General features: G+C 36.6%; 1 protein-coding gene across 1 annotated transcript in view; it reads right to left on the bottom strand.

Moving 5' to 3' along the window:
• Positions 1-26962, bottom strand: part of LOC128881104 (uncharacterized) — a 102269-nt gene that overhangs the window by 71092 nt on the left and 4215 nt on the right. The window contains exon 2 of the mRNA XM_054131839.1: positions 13195-13580. Coding sequence (XP_053987814.1) covers positions 13195-13426 — 232 coding nt within the window. The 5' untranslated portion in view covers positions 13427-13580. The remainder of the gene's footprint in view (positions 1-13194; positions 13581-26962) is intronic.

Raw genomic sequence — 26962 nt, forward strand, 5'->3', positions numbered from 1 at the left:
CTCAGTCACAGAGGCTCTTTCCATTTCGGCAAAAATGAATCTTTAGAAAAAAATTCCTAAAGAAAAGAAAAATGGATTTAAAAAAAAATTGATCTTTTGAAAAAACAGACAAATATTTTTACTCGTGTAATAATTTTGACCGTCTAGAAAATAAATTTCATCCATGAAATCGTTAAGGCTAGTCTCTGGAAGCTTCGAAACACATTATGTATTATAACACATTCAATTTATTTTGTTAGTGGCCAAAGATAAGCTTTTAGTTTTTATTTTACGACCTGTACGTTGACATTGTTTTCAACGAATAAATTCAGTCATATAATCTGATTTAACTGAAATTTTTTAGCTGATGTCGAATTTCATGTTTTTCATATAATTTGTAGATTATTGGAAAACGTTCTAATTAGATTGCAGATGTTTATGCGTATATGAGAATATACACAAAAATGCAAAAATATATAAAGTATCAAGAATAATAAACACATTATACCGTGTAGAAGATAATACATACCTTAACTTAAATTTGCATAAACATACACAGTCTAATTATAATATAGCTACACGACTTGCAGAAATTAATATAACCATGAATGTCAATTTTAGGCGAGTGATAGTTTTCCTTTTTTTTTTTTTAAATACATGGGTTGTACACAAACTCTAGACACATTTACCATACCAATTGAATAAAACATTGTTAATGAATATCATATTTGGAAAATCTCTCTTATTTGCTATGTATCCAGACTTTAACGACACTCTGTATTTTATCAATCAAACTACTAACCTTCGAAGTATCTTCTCTCTCAACTTATAGAAATGCTTTCCCTGTCAAATACTGATTGATCCTGTCAAATAGGAGATACTTGTTACTCAAACTCCCCAGCATCGAATTTACTTTGCCATTCGAGCAGTCTTCGATTGTTCCTGTGAATGAATTCTATTTCATCGTTCGTTAACGCAACTCATATACCATGCAACGGCCCACATACACGTCGGCAATTCCGAGAGAAAATTCCACTTCTGCTTTTCTATGTCACAAACCGAGATCTAATTGTTGCTTTCAATTGGGCTGTATTCCAGTTTTCTATGTCACAAACCGACATCTATTTGTCACTTTCAATTGCCATTAATGCATAAACGCTCCGCCGTCATTGAATACTACGCCAGTGTCTCTCAAATTCGGTTACCAAACGCGTAATACATTTTCTACGAAGTCACGTGCAATTTTTTTGTAAAGCAACCCGATATGTTTTTTTTTTGTTTCTATAGTTACATCCACCTCACAGGGTTATTAGCAACTACATGAATTTCTGGTACGTCTAAATTTGGGTGAATAGTTTTGTTTGTTTAAGGAACATGATTAAGTTGTTACAATTTTCAATTGTATTGGTGGCGTTTTGTTTCGTGAAAATTGTGATATTAAAAATAAAATTTTAGCTGGTCGCGGTCTTCAAATTGAGGAAAGTTAAAAAAAAGACAGGTTCGCAAAAGAGATTGCAAATAATAGTTAGGCGTCTGAGACTTATTTTATTTCTAACGAGGTTTCACACGTTTCTCTTTCGAAGCAACTAAATGTGTTCTATTTCACGGAATGTTAACGTCAAAAATAGAATTTTAATCGATATATCTGGCTAACTTAAACATTTTTTTACAAATAATAATGTGTTTGCAAAGGAATGTAAGTCTTTACACTGAAATTACCGAGTTGGTTAATTTGACCCATGTATTTTGGACTTCTGTTTAAAGTTACTGAATTATTGAATTTGCTGCAATTTGTGGTGAAAATTATTAGAATAGGGAACTAGATACATATCGATCAATTGATTCGCACCTCCTCTCTCTATTTTCAAAGATATAGTAGTGTGTACAAGAGACATGAGTTGAGAGTTGTTAGTATTACTGTTAACAGAAGTAATGCCAGACATCAAGACAAAAATACATTAATTCGAATAATTAATACTACAATTTTTTTTTTTGAAATACAAAAAAAAAATATAAAGAGTATCAGAACAATTCTTCCTATAATCAAACACCTGCAATGTCTACGTTAGGTAATTAAGATCTAATCAAGAAACTCGAATCGAAGGGTACCGATAGTCGAAAATATTTCAATAAATTCCACATTCGTCGATCGAAAATTTAAGAAACACTGTACCCAGCGAAATGAAAACAATCGAGTCCAAGGCTCGTTAAATAATCGTGACGGAACTGAACTGGGCCACAAGGTTCTCTGTTAATTCTTTTCACTATTAGCGAACAAAGGAGAACAAGATATCGACTTTCGTGAATGCTCCAATTTCTCAGACACACAATGGACTGCGATGACCCTGCAAATTGGTGGAGATTATAATCGAACTCTTATTAACGGGATTAATTGCAGCGAGTTTCCCTTGCATTCTGTCGAAATAACTTAGGAGGGAAGAGAGCCGTCCTCCTCAGTTCCCTCGATTGCAGAGGAAGTTTCCGAAGCGAGCAGACTTCCCTTAACTTGTTTCACTGAGTCATTTTTGTTTTCAATTTTTTTTATTCATTAATTGATGAAACTACAAACGGACACTGTTGTTACGGCAATCAACTACAAACGAAAACCTTTCATTTTCCATAAAAGAAAAAAGTTAATTTTTTGAAAGTCGGATGCCAGATTCGCATAGCTCTAAAAGATTAAATGGACGTAACAAATAAAGTTTCTAAGCAGTTCAATTGCACATTGCTACCTATATGAAAATTACAATACCTAATCTAACGTATGTTCGTAATATTAATGTAGAAACATTATTTAATTTGCCGTGGTTGCGGCGAATGCCGCACCGTAGGTAGAAAATGGTCGCGAAATAGGTTGCTCGAGTCTAATTGCATAGAGAGGAACGTGGGTAACACGTTGTTGATTATTTTTCTTTCCAGGCAATTAGGTTGCGCAATAATTATTACATATTGGAACGGCAACGACCAGTTCCAGAAGAGATGTAGGGAATAATTTATGGACAATTAATTCGCGTCAATTACAGCAACCAATCGTAACAGAAATCCAAGAAACGCTGGACAGTGTTTTACTAGGAATCCCGTCGAGGGACAGTCAAAACATCCCCGTTACAAGCGAAACGTTAAGCTGGAACAATTTCCTGGTTTTAATGGGGACCTGCCATCGGCGAACGGCGTTCATTTCGAATAATTAATACGCAGCGTGACTTCGTTTCGCCAGATTCACCTTCGTCGCCCTTCTCCTTCCTCCTGCCAGAGGATTACACGAAAAATAACCCTCGAATTCGCACCTTGATAAATTCGCGAAAATGCTCAACTTTGTTAGCAACTGCTGCGAATTGCAAATAGATAATTATTTAATTAATTCTGAAGGTTAAGGAAATTAAGAGAAACTAATCAAATTTCAGTCGCGATTCTACGAGGCGTTTCCTTCAAAGTAGAATGGTTAAATACTTAATAAGAGGATGTTTGGTAGAAAGTTGAATTTTTCTGAATAAATACTACCTTATCGTGGATATAAATATACAAGGTTCCGTTTAAACAAATTCATTTGTATTTCAAATTTTCTCTGCCGCTTCACTTACAACACGATTATTTACTCCATATAATTTTTCTTTTTCTACCAAATAACTTTTGTAAAAAATATATTTTTTTGATAATTCCATTCTCACGTGAGATATTTAACCACTTCATTTTAAATAAAACACCTTGTATATTCCAGGAACTATTTCGTAATTTTAAAACTTTTGTACGGAAGTCGTGGATCGAAAATAATTTGTTACACGAACCTCATTATGTCTGCATTAAAAATGTATGCAAGTTCGATTGAAAACAATAAGAAACTCACTAAAAATTCCTTAATACCACTAAACTACTATGATTACCAATCGATAAACGTGCACAATAAAAAAATGTATTCATAATTAAGTTTTTTGAATGTATTCTCCAAACGTGAATGCCATGAAATATTCTATAACTTCATCAATTTTTACTTTCGTGTAATTATTTCTTCGGCATTTATTTGCTCGAGCGATTTCCTAGATGAAGAAATTGCAAACGAGGCTAATAAAATTCTACGGATACCTGAATTAATATCTAGAAGCACCGAGGATTGGAATTCACGTGGAAATGTAATTAAAAAATATACCATTAAATGTTCGAATCGCATGTTAAACGAAGCACGTTGGAAAAAAATAAATTATCCGAATGACTCTTGCTTGCGCGTGGTTATAGGTGATAAAAGAGAGTCAACGACACCGTGAAGTGAATAATTAAATAATTAAATCCAGAAATTAAACGAAATGGTATCCCGCTGTGTGAAACGCGAACCCCGCAGCTGCAGCTGACACTTCCATTAGGTGAGCGTGTGTTCCCGTTGCACTTGCAACGACAATACGCGACAGTCGGATCCGCAGCAGAGACACTCCAAACGAGAACAATACGCCATAATCGAACGAGGATTTCACTTATTTGGTATTAGTTCCTGTACTTTCCTATTTAACATTTAAGCTCTTTTCGACTCCATAATTCTCAAAAATTTATCAACAATATGTATGTTTCATAAAGATTAGGTTTCATGTACATTACAGTATGATATATTAAGAACATGTAAATGGCTATCGATGGGAAAGATGTATTTATTAATTTTTGCTGTTTGAGATAAGATAATTTTAAATATTATTTAAAGAAAGAGTTTTATTTCCCTTATAATTAAGAAGCAATAAAAGTGTGTGGCATTGCAATATACAGTTTCAGGCAAATACGTGCATCACGGTAAACTGTATCGAAATTAACACACAGTTAAAAGTAAGATAAAAATGTATAATATACCGAGATTAATTAATTCAAAAATATATTAAAATTCGGTACTGAAAATATAACCACTTACTGTTTAACACGTATAATCATTAATTCATAGACTTATAAATAACCAAGAAATAATTCCTTTCTTAAAACATAAAATAAAATCCACGCAACAGTAAATTATTATATTTTGGCATGACCAGAAGATTCAAGTATTGATTTTCCATGCTCCAAAAGCACCGCACCGTTCTTGAATAAACGAACACAAATAGAATCTAAATAATATCTACATGAAGCCGCTCGGTTCGCGTTTTCCACGTTATTAATACTAAATACTAAATTAGAAGATAGCGACGATTCGCGGCACGTTAAATTGGAAAATTCAGGTCAACCGAGGTTTATTCCCAGCACTGTTAGATCACGGATAATGGAATATCGGATATCTGTCACGAAGGGAAAGAGTAATAGGAACGTGGCTGCCACTCCGCGATCTAGAAATATAGTCTCCAAGTAGAGAGTTAGATAAGTCACACGGTCTCGTGATAATATCCATCCGTATCGGTGAGCCACTTCTCGATTTACATGTCATTTCAACTCAGCCGAGATACATCGGGAAGCGTAATTCAAAATTCTCCAACTCATCTAACGATGCCTTCTATTCGATACGTCGCGCGTGAAACGTTACGCTACGAAATGATCTATGAAAGATGCTCGACACGGTTTCAGTCGAGTGCAGATTAAGAATTATACCTGCAGAATATACTTTCATAAGTACTTCACTTTCATTGGTATAATACACGTTAAATATGAAGCTGATATCATTTAAATATCAGTGATCAAAGTGAATATGACATATGTATGTTGAATATATCTAAAAGGTATATACACTTATGTAAAACGAAATATTAATATTGTTATGTTAAATAATAAAATATATTCTACATACATTGTATACATTTTGTGTATATTTTTAATATTATTTACGCCATGAACGCATAAAATCCGCAGTCTATTCATAAGAAAATACATATCTAATTATATTTACTACTAGAACTATCAGGCAAGCAAACTTTAATTCTTTTTAAAATTACACAATTCTTAAAGATGTTTTTCTTATCATTTTTAATGATAATTATTAAAATAGAGTTAAGACTAGTTATATTAATAAATTGATTAATGATGTGCAAATGTGTTCCTCTTATTTAAAATCTATAACATGACGAGTTTGAACAGTTGACAATGTTCAACGATTTCCATTAGGCCGTTCCATTGCCGAAGACAAATCACGATAGCCCAGCAACACCGTTATAATTATCGTACCGACGTTTTTAATTACTCGCGCGGCTGACTTCGACGTCGACCCTTCCGTTCCATGCAAAGCTGGACTTATAACGTGGAACGCTTTATGTCGGATCACAAACGAAGTCTGCGAACGTCATGATACAAGCTGGGCTAATAGAGTTCGACCAGCGAGTCGTACTCCCCATGCATTTTCTCATTTACTCGTCGAAATTGCCCAACACCGTTCTCCAGCCACCCTTTTCCTCGATTTTCGACCGCGGGAAACAATGAATTCCCGAGGCGAGGTAATTTATAAAAGCAGGACAGCGTTCATTAATGGTAAAACGAGTCGACTCGAAGGTGAACAAATAGCCAGTAGCTTTTCGACAATATCTTTATCGTGACGTACCAGTTTCGAAATTTGGGCGCTAAGAACGTGTTACTGTTTTAATGATGAAAACTTGTATTAGGTTGTCCCAAAAGTTTCTTTCGCTTTTTTAATAAGTAATACATGCACAATAGTTTATGTTTTATGTTACATTACTGAATTGTGCGCGATTCATTTTGCTCCGTTACTGTATCTATGAAATTAGATTGTCTATTTATATAAACACGACCACAGAAAATAATTGAGTGCAACTCGCGAAAGAAACTTTCGGGACAACCTAATAGAAGGACGGCTTAAATTATACAAAGAAAGAATGTTATGTATGCTTTTCATATCGATCAAAATACGTATATATTATAAAAACGAACATAAGCTGTATGTAAATGCAAAAATCGATAGGCCAGTTCGGTTCAGTGCGGGTTAAGAAGTAGAACGCAGAACAGATCGAAAGAATTCGTGATTTTTCTATCATCCGTGCTTCCCATATGTACTAACATATATAATACAAAAAATAATAAAATAAATAACTCTGAATTTGCCGTTTTTCGTCCATCAGTATTTCAAACTGCTTGAATACAGACCGATGGACAAATATACACGCAGGCGCGAAAACCTTTTAAATTGTATTCTTAACAGGCGAATTAAAATGGTTGGAGTTGATCTAAGCGGAGAATGTTTTTCTCGTGAACTATAAGTGGTTAATTATAAGTGGTCCTTTTGTGTTCCACGTCAAGGGAAAAGGACGACTATTAAGCTATAACTAAAGGTAATTTAATTAATAAATTTAAGTAATTTTTCTATTAGCGTACTTACTATTACAAAAAGTGTTCATAATGATAACCTTGAAATGCCTCACCCATTATATTATCACTCAAACATAATATTCTTATTCATTCCTGTACAATGTATTAAGAATTACCATAAAACTCAACGAATATCGAATTTACTAATCGATCAAAGGAGAAAATAGGAAAAGATTTCTATGAAATGACTAATACTACTTGTCATAGCCTTCTAACGTATCTCTTAGTTTCGTGCGCGAGCTATCTCCACATTTTGACTTAACCTCGCGTACATCTCCGCGTTTCCAACATTTCCCACCAACGCAAACTTTCGATCGCGGCAAAACAGGTTCGTAGGGAATACTTGGAGCGAAAAGTAGCTTCCAAGAGAAGCGACTCCTCGATTAGCCGGCTGGGTTGCCGCGTCCGAGTCTGGGAGACGTGAAAATCAGCCTCGGGTGACCTACCCTCGTTTTTCCTTCCTCCGTTGCCTTCGACGCATCCCAGGGCCTCTATATACTCTATACACGCTCGTAAAGTCGAATCCTCTTGCGTTAGACTCGCGAGCGACCAACGCAGTGGTTCTTAATCCTTTTAAGCTCACGGCGCAGTTTAAAAGAAAATTCTTCATTTTTTTCAGCTTACGGTACCGCTAGAGTAAAACAAACCTGGCTACGGTTTTCATTCCTGAATAATTACACGAATGAGAAATTCGATGATAAATTCTAGTTTTGATAAGTCTCTGTACGCAGTTGTCTTGACGATTGTTTTACTTTTTTATTATAGTTTTGTGTACTTCTGTACTTGTATAAGTCTGACGTTCGAACCACCCTTGAAGTGCTATTTAAAGGCGGATGTTAAGGTAAATGGTGTATTATGGAGTAGTTCTTGCACCTGAATTATTGCTACATCATTCGTTGGGTTTCAGGGAATTACAAACTCACAATTAATTTATTGCCAGTATGATGATAAAATTGTTAAAAGCAGATAAAGTCGGAAGTGGACGTGGCGAAAAATTGGAAATCATTGACTTAACTTCGAGAGATAAGATATCAGATAACGGTGTATTTATTCGAGGAAAGATGTTTATAATTCTCTTGTAACTTACACATCAAACAAAATGTAATGTAATCGACACAAAGAATACGTACTATACTCTGTTCTTTACTCCTTCAGATTTATTTTTATTTATCAAAATCAGTTCGAAACGAAAACTTCAAGCTCTTCAGGGACACTGTCCCTTCAGGGCACATACGTATACGTTTAGTTCCTGAGATCTTTAATATATTATCGCATAGAGATAGTCATTAGTAGTGTAAACAAGCATTTACAGTTCAATTTTCCAATAACATAATACAACAACATCATATCGAAATAGACAGATGTCATATCAACGTAAATATTAATTTGAATTTTTATTTATTTCTAATAAAATAATTTATCTCCCGAGAGATTAAGCACTTGAAATAACCAATTTCTAATTTTTCATCACGTGCAATTCCTACTTCATTTCCATTTTTCATAACTTTTGCATCATATTAAATAATTGTAAATCTACAATTCTTCGAAACCTGCCATACGATGTCTCACCAATAAATTACCAGTCAGATCTATTCCTAAATTGATCGCATTGAACATCGAACCATCCTTTTGCCATTCTCCTCGCACTACTTCCATGAAAAATAGGTAACCACCCATTCTAAGCTATATTTTTAAAAGCAAAAGCTTCCGGTCGATCCACTGGCAAGCATTCGCTGGACAGAGCAACCGACTCGACGATAGTGTGCCGATGCACGGTGGTTAAGCATCACTGGGGTAAAGAAACGAGAAAGGAGGACGAACCGTGGCGGAAAGGACGCGACTCATTTACCTACATCGATTTATTGCGACTGTGGAAGATTGTATCTGCGTACGGCATCTCTGCCGGCATTGCATCCACGCTGAATCACGATTTAATTGGTCCCCACCGCGAATCGATCACATGGAACCTTTTCTTTTGCATTCGTTCGCGGGCTCGTGCAAGCGCGTATACCTTTTTCTTGTGCCAACAGGCACGAGTATGCGGTAGTGAAGTGATACGAATAGCGCGTGAATTACGGGGCCCGGCTAATGCGAGGGAATTATCTTGTCACGCTCGGAACACGGACCACTGGCGTTTCGTTGCGAGACATTTTTATGCGACTGACGATATGACGCTTCGGAGTCACGGCGATTTAATTCAAACCGTGGCCATAGCGATGGGTCTTTTTGCTGATTCTTAGTGCACGCCGATCGATGTCAGGTATGACTGGTAAGTTTTATGCACCAGGGAGGACAGATCGGGGCGATAACGGGCTTTATTACTCACTAGTAGAGTCTCTACTAGAGACATGACGTTCTTGTACACTTATTGATTCCGCAGAAATAACTCGTCGAAAAGGACTCTGTGAACCTGGCACCCGACTTTTCAAAAATTAATTTTTTTGTACAGAGAATGATAGTATGTCGTTTGTACTCGATTGTACCATCAATAGTTTCGTTTGTACCTTCATCGATTAATAATTAAAAAACATTAAAAAAATAGTCAGCACCCGACATTGAGATTTTTGAAATCTGTCTTTTTCCTATTCTTTAGAATCGTTTGTACAATAGTTTAAATTTTACAAACAATTGCTGATACGGTTAAATTATAATAGTTAAAGTATTGAGGTACAAACGAAACAAAAAACGGCACAAACGGGTACAAACGATTCTAAAGAATAGGGAGAAAACAGATTTCAAAAATCTCAATGTCGGGTGCTGACTATTTAAAAAATTTTTTTTTAATTATTAATTGATGAAGGTACAAACGAAACTATTGGTGGTACAGTCAAGTACAAATGAAATACTATCATTTTCTATAAAAAAAATTTATTTTTGAAAAGTCGGTTGCCAGGTTCACATAGCTGTCGAAAAGTCATCTAAGGGTCGATATATTATATATATTTGAATTTGTATTTTTATCAGCTACGATATTACAATAACGGATATATAACATCCCCATTAAAAAAAAAAGACACTGATGACTTTGAAATCTCGGAAAATATGACCTTGAGATTATCTTTTCGTCTGTTACAGTACGCCCCCTTCAAACCAAATAATGGTTTCCTCTAACATTTTTTTCTATCGCGAAAAACACGTGGGATATTTAAAATGCAAGAGGTGGAGACATCCTGTATATGTAATTCTTTGTATTTTTATTCGTGAGTGACGGATCAAAAATGATGCATCGTTTAACAGTTATTCGAACAATTTGTTCAGATATGAATTTCGCTCGGTCTCGCAGTACCCACGCGATGGCGCGTGTAGGTCTTCGACTTTTCATTTAACGCGGGAGATTAATTCGCGTCGGTGAATCACGGTCGAGGATACTCGTCTGCGAACGCGTATCAGCCACAGGCCGCATTGTATGTTAATGCCAATTGGCCCTGTGGCTCTGGAATAATTGTGCAAGTGCACCGAGAGCGCAGATAGTTTGCAGGTGAGCACGCGTTTGCGATCGTCCCTCTGCCCTGCGGTGGCGCCAAGATATCGCTTTAATCCAGTGGTCTGCAAATCTATTGAAAGATTCCTCCAAAAAGGAAGAAAATTTCTGAGATGTACATATATGCGTACAGACAAACGATTTTTGTTATGGTAATTTTAAAATAAAGTTGACTGGATTGTTTGTAAATTGATACATAAATGAGACGTCGGTGATAGTTAAATCAACCTTAACACGTTGAGCGCCACGCTAATTTTGGTGAAAATGTTTATATGACTAAAATTTCATTGAAAAAGAATTTGAAACTACACAATCCAAGATCTGCCACGGTATTTGTGGTTACAACATCAGAATTCAGTTATCCAGATTTATTTTCTTTGACACTTCATCTTCAGAATAAGTTTTTTAAATTCCTAGTGAAGAGTTCTGTCACCCATGCATGGGTGACGTGGCAGTCAACGTGTTAACGAACCTAGTATTTCTATAAACTTAAACATAATTAATTACTTCGATCCTCTTTGATATGAAATACTAGCATTCTATATTTCTAATGTATTTTTCGTCATTCAAAGATTTGTATATTGGCATTGATTGTTAATTTTAATATTATCCACGTTAGGTTATCCAACTTTTGTGTAAACTCCCAGAAGGTGGTTTAAGATTTTATTTTCGAATAATAAAGTACGCTTATCAGCGTAGTCGTGTTAAGATACCAATATAAACATAAATAATAGACTGTACGAGTTACGCAAATCGAAAATCCTAAATCCTCTTTTGAAAACCATTTTTAATTCATTAGCGGCAGACAAGGAAGTGCAAACATATATGTATATAACTTACATGGAGTTGGAAAACATTACGTATGAAGTATTAAAATTAATATTCTATGCAAATATACAGATATTAGGATTGCAATGGTACTTGGTGATCCAAGTATATAAGATAATTTTGTAATTGAATTAAATAGTGTACATTCAAATTAATTTTAATAACAGACATTCGTTATCTTTCAGAGAGCACGGTAACAGTGCGATGTAAAAATAGCAGTCGTATCTGACTTGATCGAATTAACAATAATAATAATAATTAATTTTCATTCGACTCAGGTTTTATCGACTACGATATCGAAACATACGGGACACCAAGGTTCACGTTTCTTGTATGCATTTCTACGACTTATCGCAACAGTTAATCGACGGTAGTCGATACTTTCGCACATGCATTTCTTCGCAAAGCAAAGTGTGTCACAATAACTGTCCGCTGATGTGTCCCATTTTTCTGAGGACACTTGAACACATGAAAATTCAGTTCAAAGCCTGCACTCGGTACCATAAACACCTTTTTAAGTATACCAAACCTGTATCGTATTACTTATTTACGGTTAATTTATGAAACTTCAGTTGTCCTGTTTTACCACCTTTCACCCATCGTCTTTGGCTTTCTCTTTAGTTTCTTGATGCTGTCCCTGTAGTAGCGTTCGACTATCTAGGGTGAATGTTAACTATCTCGCCATAGAATTAATCATCTACAAAAGCCTTAACACATTGTTGACCGGTCACGAGTAAGCTTGTGACACTCGTGTTTGCATTTGCACTATCTATTTCAATTTATTAAACTCAGGACGATATAAAATATGCCAAAGGATTTGCTCATCGTGTTATGTTTGTAAAATATTTCATTTCAATTAATTATGTTGGTAAAATATGAATAAAGTTTATTGGAGTTTATTTAGATTGTTTTAAAATAAATCCTGTACCGAATAATCATCAGCGTCATCCAGAGTTTAAATTCTTTCAACACGACGAAATAAACTTGTTTCCAAGAAAATTCCTTCGTGAATCTCACGTACTTATCAACCGCTCTCGTCGCGATATAATTGAATCTCCCAAGTCTCATTCGCTTATCGAATTCTTTTATCAGTGACAATCGAATTTATCCTGAAAAATTCTATTTATCGAGTTACCTTTGACGCGGGAAAATGAATTTATCTTGCAAAATGTTCTCTGACGAGTCCCACGCGCAAATGCAACCTCTGTTAAACATTCCTTCCAACATTCAGTGAACAGAGTCTATTTAACTGAAATTAAGATTTTAACCACTTTAAAAATCACGGAAAGAGTTTACTCCAACTTCTACTCCAAGATGAATCAAAGTTTGAGATACCCTGTCTCAAGATGCACATGTATCCACGCTGCAAATGTATCTCCTCGGAATTCCAAAATCGACCGTTTGCCAACATTGTCGTTCGTTTTCGCCGTAACGAACGCAGCGAGAACAAGCTGTAAGCGACGAAAATTAAAAGGAAAAAAAAATGAAAGAGAAGGTAGAATTTCAGAGATCCCGGTGGCAAGAACTCATCGTTACGTTTCGCAGGATAGGAAGGGTCGCAATCATCGTGATTCTTAATCTGCTTGGGAAGGATTTCGCTGAAACGGAGCGCGGTGAAAAATATCAGAGCTTACCGCAGTAATGGACCAGGATATGAAGAGTGCCGGCGTGAATCCGGGAGTCGCACCAGGAAGCAACGTCGACCTGAGGCTCGAACAGAGAGAGATCGAGGCCCTCCATGTCGCTCTCGCCGCAGGAGTCGCTCAGTGGCTCGAAATTACCACCGTTTGCCACCTCGTCTTGATTCGCGACCTCCTCGCTAAGATTTTCGCAATCGCCGCGACAACGCGACGGCGTCAGCGCCATTTTATTTGTTTTTTTTTTCACCCAAAATATTCTCGTTCTCTTACGCCTAATCGATTCGATCGCGTGGTAGTGTCTGGTCGGTGGATTTTGTTCAAACTCGCTGAAGAATCATCGTCGCTCGTCGTGTACGTGTCCTCCAGCTACGGATGGGAAACTGAAAGCACATTTATTCGCAACAGTCTCGCGCACGCGGTCCAAGATCGTCGAAAGTATACCGAGGCATATCGAGACTTTGTTTTCATGGCATAGTTGCGCGGCAGCTCGCGCTTTCAGACTGCGATGCTCGCTTAATTACTTTCGTAAATTAGCTCTATGTCGCGGTAATAGCCGTCCCAATAACGCAGCCGAGTGTGCGAGGCACGATATTTTTCGATAAATTGGTCACGTAGACGATGACGATGGGACTCCACTATACCATGAAAACGTATCGTGGGTGGATCGGTGGCGATAGAGAATACGTTGCACAATGCTTGTTGATTTTATTGAATTTAATCAATATTACTCTTGGAAGTCGTAGAGTGATAGCAATTTCTAGAATAATTTTTAGACACGTTTGCCCTCGTCAATGTTGAATTTTATGAATATTATACGAAGGAATACAGAAAGTTGCAGAATGGTTGCAATTGCTAGAAATACTTCCTTCATTAAAACTTAATTTTTTGAATATTAATCCTTATGAGCTACACTGTATATGTAGTTCCTACAGTTTATTGACCTTTTAAGGTACGTATTATAATATACAAAATTATTCTTGTAATTATTCTTGTTGTAAATTATTGTTGTACCACTTATAATTTTTCTTTGTTTAATCCCCAAGAAAGCTTCTCTAGGATGTATCCCTAAAATCCAAAGACTTTATCGTTTTTTGGCCAGCTTTTCGAGGAGTCGTGCCACTATGCGTTGGAATCCTTGCGTAGACGCGGTCCTAACCAGCTAGACGACAGAGTAGCTTAAAAATAACGTCGCTGAAGTCTCTCCTGAAGAGGACGGTGGAAAGGCCAGCCGAGTGGATCAAAATTGCGTCCGTGACACCCGAGAAACGAAGTGCACTCGCAGTGTCATGGTTCCGAAAGTGGAGCTCTCGCGTCTGAAGCGCGAAGACCCTCTTTAATTAAGCGAGCTCCTGATTAATTGTCTGGTCTCTGGTCCATCCCTAGCGCGATGTGTCAACTGGAGTTATGACCTATCCAACAGCACCGAGCAAGCACTCTTGTCTGTTCCATGATCCGAAATAACTCGACAATGTGAAACGTGTTTCTTTCTGTTAAATGAATCATTGTCTCGGGAAACGTGATTCGAGGCAAAAACTTGAAACGCATCGTTAGGATAACAGAGATGTTAGAAAGGTAAAGCAGTCGACACGTCGAGAGAAGGAATATCAAGAAACTTAAAATACGCAGAAATAATAAAACTGATCGGAGGTAAGTGTTTGAGATACCCGTTGAAAACAGTTTAGCACATGGTTATGGAAATAATAAGTTGATTAATAATCATTTTGGTCTCTATATTATATTTTAACGAAAAGAGAGACTTATTCAGCGGTAGAAGCAAGCAGACGCGAAATTCCTTCGTTGAATTTAAATTTTCATTGACGTTGCATTCCAATTCTTAACCTTATCAAAATGCAATTCTACTTAGCCTGAATAATGAATGAAAATGTCGAAATTATTCGACTCGTCGTATTTTACACTCAACCTATCTTATCGAAGTATCATAAATTTTACAATAATCTGGAAGAAATGAAACAAAAGATATTCTAGAATGTCTAGCAACATTCTTTTGCAACTGGTTACAAATTATATATACATGTTACTCGGATAGCATGCTTCCAACATAGCATATAAATTATTTAAAGAACACCTATAGAATGAAAAAGTGCTATGGAATATTGAGAATCCCAACGTCTCTAATGTAAGCGAAGATGTTAATTTAAAGGAGAAATACGTGTTCCAAAATTCCTGACGATACTAAAATCCTCGAGCTAACAGGACAATTCACTGCTGATCGAGATCAGAATATAAAAAAAAAAGTATAAAACTCTTTAATCGCTTCCCTATCCAGTTTCTCCTTTTATGAGTCGATGTAAAATATGTAACGTGTTTTTTTTATGACACCTTTTAAACATCTTGATGCAGTTACAAAGCTGTATTAAAAAATGTTTACACTAAATTTCTTATTCTTTCATTTAGTGATTCTTTTAGACAGTAAATACAATAATATTTAGTTTTTTAGCGATGTATTGGTTTAAATCTTTCATACCCGTTGTATTATCTTTTAATATATACAACTTTCAGACAATTTACATTAATAATACACCATATCCACCGTTTTTTTCCTTTTCTAGATTATTTTTTTTCATAAATTAGCCTGCGAATGTTTATGCAAATTCATATTTCTATATATACAGATGAAGAAATGAAAAAATGAAAGTATCTTTTATCTTCTAAACCATGTAACATATTTTATTGTTGATATTTGATATATTTTTGAATTTGTGCAAATACCCATACATTCTTTCATATTTAATGCATGAACTTCCGCAGTCTAATAACCCATTCCTAGAAACAATCTAAATTATATTTCTTCTTATTCGTTCTCAATCTCACCACATTTTCATCTAAACAGGCTAACGTGCCCCAGAAAAATAAAATTTAATATTCCGACACGTCAAAATATAATACGTGCGATACTAATAAAAATATGATTAAGTGACCCTAACAAGTATTCTTGAAGGGAATGACACCTTCCAACCAAGTTCCAACGAAAACCAGTTAAAAAACGAAACAGAATTTCCACCAACGACAATTTTCCAACGCATGCACAGTCACGCTAACTTTCGAATCTTAACTCCTGCTCCACTCCGATGCATCGAAGATTACTTTTATTCTATAACGGCCTCAACGAGCGAAACAACTTACACCTAGTTCACAGCTGAAGCGAAAGTAATTTTTCCATCGCGTGGCGTTTGGAATTAGTTCGTGGAGTTTCTCAAGACGAAAGGATTCTTATGAATGGGCGCGTAGGTGGCTTGTAGTACGTGACTTTGGTTACAAAATGAGATGCATAGGTGAGGTCAGAACTTATGACCAAGTACCTAGACCCTTGTCATCCCGTAGACTGTTGTTCTCGTGTCACGGGCTACAGTTTTAAATCTGATCTCACCTGCCTTGCATTTCTAAAAAGGAATCTTATTTCGAGTATAATTGAAGCACCTCTGACGTTATGTGTCTACGCCTTTTTTAATAACGATGCAAATACGAAGTGATTGTTGTTCTCGACTTACAAGCTACAGTTTTCGATTTCATTCCATCTGCATTTCTAAAAAGGAATCGTATTTCGAGTACATTCTAAGTATCTGTGATGTTATATATGAAAAGCAATTTTTTTTTTTTATAACAATCCAAGTATAAACAGGTATTCTTTCCTTGTACTAAATATTTAAATTGATAATCCTTTGTACGAATAAATTCTATTTGATACACTATGATTTACAAACAATGAGACTCAAAACAAAATAAATATAAATAAGATAATATAAGAATAAAATAAAATATAATAAAAAAATGAGGTGCTTAATTTATGTGCATTTATCTGAATTAAAAAGCTTCTTCTGAGTCCCCGCTGAATTGAAAAAAATTAGACTATATAAAGCATAATTAAGGTCAATTTAATTAAGCCCCTGCGCGAAAAATGTGTGAAAATTAGAGTGAAACACATTAACGACCTAATTGATTCAGCGCCTCTGCACTATACTTATATAACAGATTAAACAGCTATGATACCAAACATAATTAAGTAACAGTCAAGCGATTTGCGGCGACTCGAGAAATGTGCGGCAAAGTGTTAACTCGGCAATGTATCATAATAAATTGTAACAGGAAACTTTTGGCAGCCAAACAGTATGCGGGGTAAAGGAGAAAATGCGTTTAAATTTGTTACTTTTCTCAACACTGTTTCGTGCAAAGCAACGCCTCAAAGGAGCATCGTACTCGCCTCTTCAAGGATGGTTTGAGAAATTGGGTGACATTTTTTATTAAAGGATGAAGAATCGCTTTATTTTAACACGGTCGGCGCGGTGGCATGCCGATGTAATGCGAACTGGCACGAAGACATTAATTACACGATGGCCGTGAATGAGATATATCGGCGACGGCAGCGTGACGCGCTCTTATGTCGATAAATTATTTACACGTATTTACACGGACCGCTTCCTGTGCCACCTCGATCCCGCCGCAGCGATTGTAAAAGTGAAAAAACCAGTTTCATTGAAAAAGGATAACGGGGCTACGAGGAACTCGCATACCGAACCCAACGCTGCGTCTTCACACGCTGAAAATCTATTACGAAATCGTTTATACGACACCCGACTTCCTTTCGAAAGCTCAAACGATACTTTTTAACCCTTGTGTTGATAACTGAGTACTCGGGTATCTATCTCCATATTTGATAAGTAATTTATTATGTGTTTTTATAAAAATATCGTAGAGCCGTTTCTAATCTCCAATCTGTGGACATTTTTGCATCGATTTACGCTTTAAAATAAAGATTTAGTCAAACAGTCCATTCATGAAATAACAAATATTAATTAATCAACCAACCGTGACTTTCTTGTTTATTAACACAAGGATTAAAACGAAGGTGGTTAATACATTTTCTATAAAAAGAGGTTTACGCAAATGAAAAAATTACCAAATGTACCTTAAAACACCTAAAATATTCTCAAAGTTATAAAAACATCACAAATTCTTTCACAAAAAAAAAAAAAAAAAGAAATATCCCAAGAAACACTTAATACTTGGACTTCTAATGTGGTTTCTCCCCTTAAAGATACGTGACTGAATCACGAAAGGACACCAACAATACAATAAACACAGAAATTTATACAGACATACTACACTTAGAATAAAATCATATCCAGTATAAAGAAATACACTTAGGCTAAGATGACTTCTACTATTAAGTATTATATGTAGCAACGTAAATATTTCTATTTTTGTATTATTTGTATCGAGGACTAATAGACTTACACAGGTTTAAAGTCCGTATCTGTTTATTTTTTTTTAATAAACGCCAAACAAACAACAAGATACGTGACCGTCAACGTATACATAAAAATGTACGAAGTTGCCAAAAATCGGGAAACTATCCCCTAGGAAAATAGCCGGTAGCGGGTGAACCTAGATCGCTGCCAAATCCGTCGAGGCTCGCGTCTCGACGGTGCCACACGGAGATCGATGGGGGTCAAATTTATTGCGCCCGCGGCCGTGCGCAAAGATCAAGATCACGCTTCGCGGCGATCACGTCGAATATCACGGCACGTGAACTGGTTTCGCGAATACCGAGGAAACGTGACGTGTGCGTGGTCGCGTGTGGGTACATACGTGTGCAACGACAAAATAAGAAAGAGAAAGAGAGCGAAAGAACGGGCACCAGAGTGGGAAAGAGGGAGGGAAAAGGGCGTAAAGAGAGAAAGAGAGAAAGGGGAATTAGAAAAGGAAAGCAGGGCCGTCGGAGAGGTCGTTCGCATCGAAGTTCGAAGTTGGCGGTCGAACCTGTAATCGTTTCGTGACTACGGAGGTAGAATTCTTTTCGGCCCCCTTTCCTTCCGCCTCTCTTTTTCTCGGTGTTGCCCTTTTTCCCGCCGTCGAGCACGATCCAGAAGAGTAACGAACGATCCTGTGGGAAAGGGATTGCTGCTCGACACGCATAGTTATTTTCGCGAAGGGCATCGCTGAAATTTCGGACACGCCGCCATTCGAGGGATGTAATTTCGGTATTTAGCGCCCAGGTACCGTCCGTTACCTTCATTTTATTTAAAGAATCGTCCGCCGGTGAGATCCAACGCGCCTCATCGCCCCTACCCGAACCATCCCTCCCCCGACCATGCGATTTAATTTACCCTTCGGGTCGTGATTTATTCGCTGCCGTGGCGAAAAAAAATTCGTTGCGCGTAAATCCGAGATCTGGTATGCAAATTAAGGTGGACAAATCCGATGGGTTCAACGTTCTCGCATTTTGCAACAGTGTATTATCGGATAGTACTTACTGTTAGCTGGATTCTATGGTTTCGTTTTTGCGTCCTTCGAATTTATATGGGGCAAGATTTATACCTCAATTTTTTTTTCGATAAACAATCGCAGCTTAATTCCTTCGTGCTGCATCTAAATGAAGCTATGATTATTGTTATTATTATTATTATTATTATTATTATTATCTTCTTCCAATACGTATCGGTGTCGTTCCGTTGCAAATCAAACAAAATTGAAACCAAAAAGAAGATTCGTTTAAAAATGTTACTTTAATCGTGCTTCGTTAAGTTGCAAAATTAAATTGGGAATTTGTGTGCCTTCGGCGAAATTCGAATGCAAACATTCGATTCCATAACAGAATTGCATCGAGAGAGCGAAGCGATATTTATGCGCGAGAAGCTGGTGATTTCAATGCCAGGGTGAGAGAAAGCTCGCGCCGCTACAATGCTCTGTTCAGGGCACGAGTGTGATCAGATTAAATTTTTAAGATGCCTAGATAGCATCGAATTTAAATATTGTAACTAATTTTGTATTAGTTTAAAATTGTTTAAAAAATTTCAGGCGCATACAGCCTGCATGCCTGATGGCATACACATAACGCGCACACTTTGATTAACTTCTACTTGCAATACTTATGCAATACTTATGCATTGCAAGAATCATTTTATACAAAAATTGAATGATTTAAAGGGGTACATTAGGCAGTGCATTTGTTCCCTCTACAAATAGAGAGTTTTGGAGATTTTAAGGTCAAATTTGTTCTTTTAAATGGAATGCAATATTTTTTTTAACAATATATCGGATTACGTAGAGTTCCTAATAAAGTGACCTTCGAAAATGCTTTTTCGAAACTTTTGTTAAGAAAAGTAATGCACAATACTTATTGAAACCTAGTGCTCCAAAAAATCAATAACTTCGTACCATCGCTAAAACTCTTTAATACAAAATTCACGTATCGATATTTAGCTGCAATACCGATTTAATATTCACACTAGTCGCTACAAAGGCCTCATCGATTACCAACTCAAACATTTTCACGTTCAGAGTACCGAAAAATCCTGCACTCTGATTTCGATCACGTTTGAGAGAATCAGTCTCATCGCGTATCGATGGAACGATCGTGATCGACGTGTCGCCCAGCAGGTGCGACTCGGGGGACCACCGAGCGAGCCTTGCGAAGAACCCACTCCCGAAGACGTCGAGGCTCGTAAAATCGTAACGATGAAAAAGGGTGTACGCTCGAGGCTTTTGACACGAATGTTGATGAACTTTGACATTCGAAGGAGGCTGGTCGGGAACGAACGGACGTGTACGCGGTCGACCTTAAGCCTCTGGAAAGGATCTCGAGAGGATCTGTTCCGGCTACCATGAGAACCTCAGCGATGCCTACTTACGGCCGCAGCCAGACAGAGCAGAAAGGAAGAGAGAAAAGAGGGAAGCCGAAGTGCCTACTTACGACAACCGCGATCCCTCGTAAACATCGGATGGAGGTCTCCTGGGAATCCGCGGCAGGAACAAGGATACCAGGTGCACTCGTCCTGATAACGACCCTGGAACTACTCACCGCCTCGAAGATCACATTCCTGCGATTTTTTCCAGCCAATGGCAGATTTACGATCAAATTCAGCATTACGTAGGTCTCTGGGCGATAAGGAGATGTCCTCTACGGCGCGGGAGGAACGAAATACATTTGAGTAACGTTACTGATCGAGTTAACGATACGTTGCGCGTAAATCGTATTGATTATGATATTTTGGTTCCCTTTGAATGTATTCTGATAGATATTGCTAGTAATTGAGACTACTCTGCGTCTAGTAGTCAGGGTATAGGTTGCTAATATCCTCGGGCTAACTTTATCGGTCTACTTTGGTGTTTGATGACCCTGATTTCATTTATATCGTTATATTTTTTATATTATACCATTAGTTTGATAAATTGTCTATAATAAAAACATTAGAATTTCTGCAATCAATAAATAAAAAATACCTCCTAAAATATTATTGCGAGGAAAGAGCCGAGTTTAGGCATTCAAATACGAGTTGCCATCTATTAGCGATCTGTGCAAAAGGGATCGAACTCCCTGCGAGCTGTTTGACACAGGTCTGTGGAACAAACGACAGCCGAAGAGTTGAAAAATAAAAACGGAGTCTGTTGACAGCTTGTATAAAGATATATTAAAGAGAATAATAGAAGTGATTTGGTGTGTGCTTAAATTAAAAATTAAAACTATTTCTTCTACAACCTTTGTATCCAAGAAGTCCTACAATTATTCTTTTCTCGGATTTTTATATTCTTTCAATTGCACTTTCTCGAGACTGTCAACATAACATCGAACGATTTAATACACATAATCATTTGACAAAAACAAGAGCTCCAAAAAAACCAGTAACTTCATACCATCGCCAACACTCTTTAATACAAAATTCACGTATCGATATTTAGCTGCAATACAGATTTAAATGTATCAAAAAAATTCCCGGTAACAGTAGTTGCATTTGAATGCGTAAATCGGTTATGGGAATTGTGACTCGAGAGGGACGCGAGCAACAGCGGCAACGTTATACGCGATGGATCGCGAGGAAAAAGGAACAGAAAGGCCAATGAAAAAAGACGGATGAAACGGAGAAACCAGAAACGAGATCGAATCAGCTGAGAGAGAAGCCGCCTTCTGGGTTGGCACGACGGAACCACGACGCCTTCTTAAATCAATGGTACGGCGAAGATTTGTCAAAGGTGAAGCCGAGAAAATCGAGCAATTTGTGCTCCAAAGACGGCTACCGTACGCTCAAACCATCGTTCGTGCCACGGAGCCCTCGAGATTGTCATTGATCATGCAAATTGCGATGCTTTTATTTCATCAACGATGAATCTACTTCTTCTCGCGTAAAATTTGAGGGAAACTGACTCTAGAATAAATTCGATCTCATGAATTTTTTGAAATTCGTTATGGCGCTGAAGAGGATGACGCACTGGGTTTACGACATTTTCTATTTCTTTTAGGCTGGAATAATTATGTGGGGATGCCAAATCTGATACAGCTTTATAAAAAACAATATTTGAGAATTAAGGAGATTTTATTGTATACTATTTATTATTTATAATAAACTATATAATACTATAAAGTGTATATATATACTACTAAACATTTATTAATTTTTAATTTTCAATGTCTTGACCGATATAGTTCTTGAAATCAATTTATTATTCTATATAGTATAAAATTCTTTTCTACTTTATTATATATAATTTATAATTCACAGAAGTACAAAGACGGCTTAAAACATTTTTATCAACGTTACGACCTGCAGTTTATATGTCTCCTTTTGTATCAGGCTCTATAAACTGAAAAGAATTAAATATAATAGGTATGCGTTCTCCTAAAGAACAAATTTCACGTAATTTAAATGAATAGTTTTAAAAATTATAGATTGTACATAACGGAATACAAAAGAATTTCCTTATAGATTCTCAATAGTTTGTTATACGAATACTATACTTACTAATTCTCTTTTATATGGAATAATAAATGGGCTCAAAAGCAAAGAAAAAAAATTATAAATTATAATAAATGCTACATAGACAAATACAATGATCTCATTTAAAATTAGCCTGTAGGATTGATCTATAGAAGCGTCTATACTCAATGGTTTATAGATTTAGTCTATATAGAAATAAATTAGACTATAAACAAAAATTCCTAAAAAATTGCACTACTTACAAAACAAGGATGAAACAAAAATGATTTAATAATAATGAAAAGGAAAAGAGTTGGCAGTCCCTCGCGGATCTGTCGCTCACGTTACACACGTTATCGCACCTGTTCAAGACTAAATCAACTTGTTTCCTGATTACCGAAATTGAAATGCTTCTGTTTCCTCGACGAAGCATGTACTTCTTCGCTCATAGAATTTCAGATAACGCTCATACCAGGAGAAGCATGTTTAATTCATCGAGCTTTTCCTGTCACTCGTTAGAGGATGTGTTTCCTAATTATGCAAATTGAAATGCTTTTATTTCGTCTACGATAGATTTGCTTCCTTTGACTGTTGAAATTGAGATAACATAGATACCAGGACAGGTACGCTAAACCTGTCAACTCTACAGATCCTTTTCTATTACACGTTAAGTAACTTGTTTCTCGGTTATGCAAATCGAAATGCTTTTATTTCGTAGACTGCTTCCTTTCACGCAGTATTTTAGATAAGCCCGATCTTAAAGCAAGTCCGTTGAACCTATCGAGTCTATTGTTTTGTTCTACTTTAATTGCCGAGTCAAACAAGGACATATATTATGCTTTTGACACAACTTATCGTGTTGTAGTTTCTTCATGAAGCACGTTAAGTAATTTTCATTGAGTTTCATTGTGACGCACCCCTAAAAAATACCATACGAATTGTATGACAATTATTCATTTTTACAAGATTTATCTAGTGGTTAATATGGACCTCCTTTTATAGCGACTAAATGGATCTCGTTTAATCAGTTATGTAATTAAACCCACTGCCTGATGCCAGATAAATATCACACGATGTCTTTCTAAACCATTTTACTAAAGAAACGATTCAATTACTAATATTTATAGTTCTCTTCGTTGGGTCAAAATTCAAAGATCAAGGATTTCTATACTCACTTTTCATTCAACCTCGCATAAATAATTCAAAAAATCGTCATATACTTTACTCCACATTAAAGATTCTTCTGTACTGTACAAAAATACTTCTCCAAAACGTACAATTTCTTTACTTCATCGCAATGGAACAGTTACGAACCATAAATAGTAATGGGCGAATGTGTCTTCGATAAAGTGCTCGAAACAACATCGTGTGCCACTTAGTTATGAAATTACATTACCTTGCGATTTGAAGATTACAAGAATATAATGAACTGGAACACCTCGATCGACTCGACGTGAAACTATAAACTCAAGTGTCGAACGGTTCCGATCTTACGATACGGTTGAACAATCGCTAAACAGCTACGGCCACGTTATAACAGAACATTCTCCCGTTTGACGCGGGTCCACAACAAACTTATCTTCCCAACAAAGACGTCTACTCCAATCATGTCTTCCTGAATAGTTCAGAGTTGCCTCTAGATAATTTAACGCTCTGTCACGGTAGAGGATCGAAATTACACGGAACCAAGGGGCAATATTCGTTAGAATCGTCCGCCAAACTACCCAGAAGTTGTCCAACATGTCCTCAGATGTTCGAAAACACGTAGTCGACACAGAAACTTATCCCTCCGCACTAATTTCGGAGCAGACGTGCTAGTTTCCCTTCTAGTGAGTCTATGATTAACCCTAGGTAGAGGTTTCTGGGGTTCTTCCTGACATTTTTGTTATATATTGTTTATTTTGTTTTCTTCGATTACTAATTTTTGTTTCATTAAATTGTAATTATTCTTCGGATAGTGAATGTTGCTTGAAAATATTTGACTAAGCATGACGCTAGCAAATGTCATTTATATTTAATACGAATATCGTGTCAATAAATTGTATTTCTGAATCGACTGTTTATTTTTACAGTGTATATTCTGAAATTATAAATGTTACTTAATATATGTGAACGGTAAAGGGAATGTTTCTGAACTTAAATTTTGACACTATTACACACTTCAAAATATAATTTCTTCTTTAAAATCAAGATATTTTCACACGTGCAATAAAATGATAGAAATTAAAGAAGTAAATTAGTTTTCTACGCTATAAATCGCCATATTGATCAAATTAATTGAATTGAACATTTTACAAATAATTCGTAAAATGTAAATCGAATTGTAAAACGCAAATCGAATTTTTATTTCAAAGAGCGAAGAATCAAGGCATAAAAGAACCGATCCGGAAATTCAGTAACTGGACGAATGAAAGGTTGCAAACGGGGCAAAATGATACGTCAGCGAATGAAAAGTCGTGGAAACGCCAAAGGTGGTGGAGTCCATTCAGTCGAAGGAAGTCGCTTCGTTTCGTCGAGTCTTGCCGAAGTTTTCACGGGGAGATCGTATTGCGAGTGGAACCGTCTCATAAATTATTGATAACTCCCGAAGGTTTTCCAGAGACGAAGTAAACGGTTCTCTGTGAACTTTCCTTTGCCTCCAGGGAGGATCAGCTGCTAGGGTTCGCGGAAAAAGGGACTCGAAGTCGAGCAGCCCAGCGAGAAGATGAAAACAGAACGGTCAAAAATTTTGATCCATCCCAGAACCGCCTCTTATCGCTCGCGAGTATTTAGATTACTCTAGACACGAAACTAAAGGGGAACGAGCTCGAAAGATTTCATTTCACATCATTCTTGTCCGATCTTTATGGTAATTATTGATACGTTGTACAGGAATGAATAAGAATATTAAGTTTGAGTGATAATATAATGGGTGAGGCATTTCAAAGTCATCATTTTGAATACTTGCTAATAGAAAAATTTATTAATTAAATTACCTTCAGTTATAGCTTAACACTTTATCTACCGAGCTATTTAGAAACAGTCTTTAATTTAAAAAGAATTTTCTACAGTAGCATATACCAATCTAGGCTGACAATAATTCTTCCATACTATTACTGGGTACATTGAAAGCCAAGTCTGTTTCCAAACACTGAACATTGTAAGTAGACAACCATCAACACAGTAAATAAATTCAAAAAGCTAAATACTGCAATTAAAAAGCCTATAAATAGGCTCCCGGTAAATAAAGTGTTAACATCGAGTTAAATTCAACTTGAAATATACAAACGTTTATTCCAATAGACTGAGAGTCTCTGTGTTAGAGAGATTCGATCGAACACTTGGTTATTCTCCCTTTGTATAGAGTAATGAAGTTGACTAGCTATGAAAAGCTATGGGTTGAAACATAACAAATTAAAAAAATATTAATGTATAATTATAATCAAATTTATTAGGAAAAGAAATAAACACATCTATAAAGAAAGTTCTTCAGCAAATTAAACACGCTAAACGGCTCCCTGTGATCTTTCCTTTGTCTCGAGATGGATCAGCTGGGAGGATTCGCGGAAAAAGGGCCTCGAAACCAAGTTACTCCCGTGAGCAAGGTGAAACAGAGTTCGCTAACGACGGACGCAATAACGGGTGAATAAAACCTTAACAATCATAACGCGGGGCGATGTTTCTTGCAGCATTGATCTCGAGGCGCGACTAGAGGGTTCGAGGGCTTATTACAATCCGTCTTACCTTGAAAACCCATTACGCGCAACTGCACTTTTTTCACGGTCGTAAAGTTTCGTTTCCACACGATGACGATCCACCCGACTATTCGCGCTCACAATCACGAGCGCAACGCTTTTTCGTGGCCTTGCAACTTTAACGAGCAGAGGAGGGCTGCCAATCCGCTGGGAATCGCAAATCGAAACACGCGTCGCGAATAGGAAATCGTTCGATCGAGATTTAGACCGACCCTCCCTTCCGCTTTCGAATTAACTCGATCCGCCTTGTTTTCACCGTGCTAGCCATCTGGGACCATTTAGGCAGACCCAGTTCTTTAATCGTCACCTGAAAAATTC

Source organism: Hylaeus volcanicus, chromosome 8, assembly GCF_026283585.1.
Source record: "Hylaeus volcanicus isolate JK05 chromosome 8, UHH_iyHylVolc1.0_haploid, whole genome shotgun sequence".
NCBI lineage: Eukaryota > Metazoa > Arthropoda > Insecta > Hymenoptera > Colletidae > Hylaeus > Hylaeus volcanicus.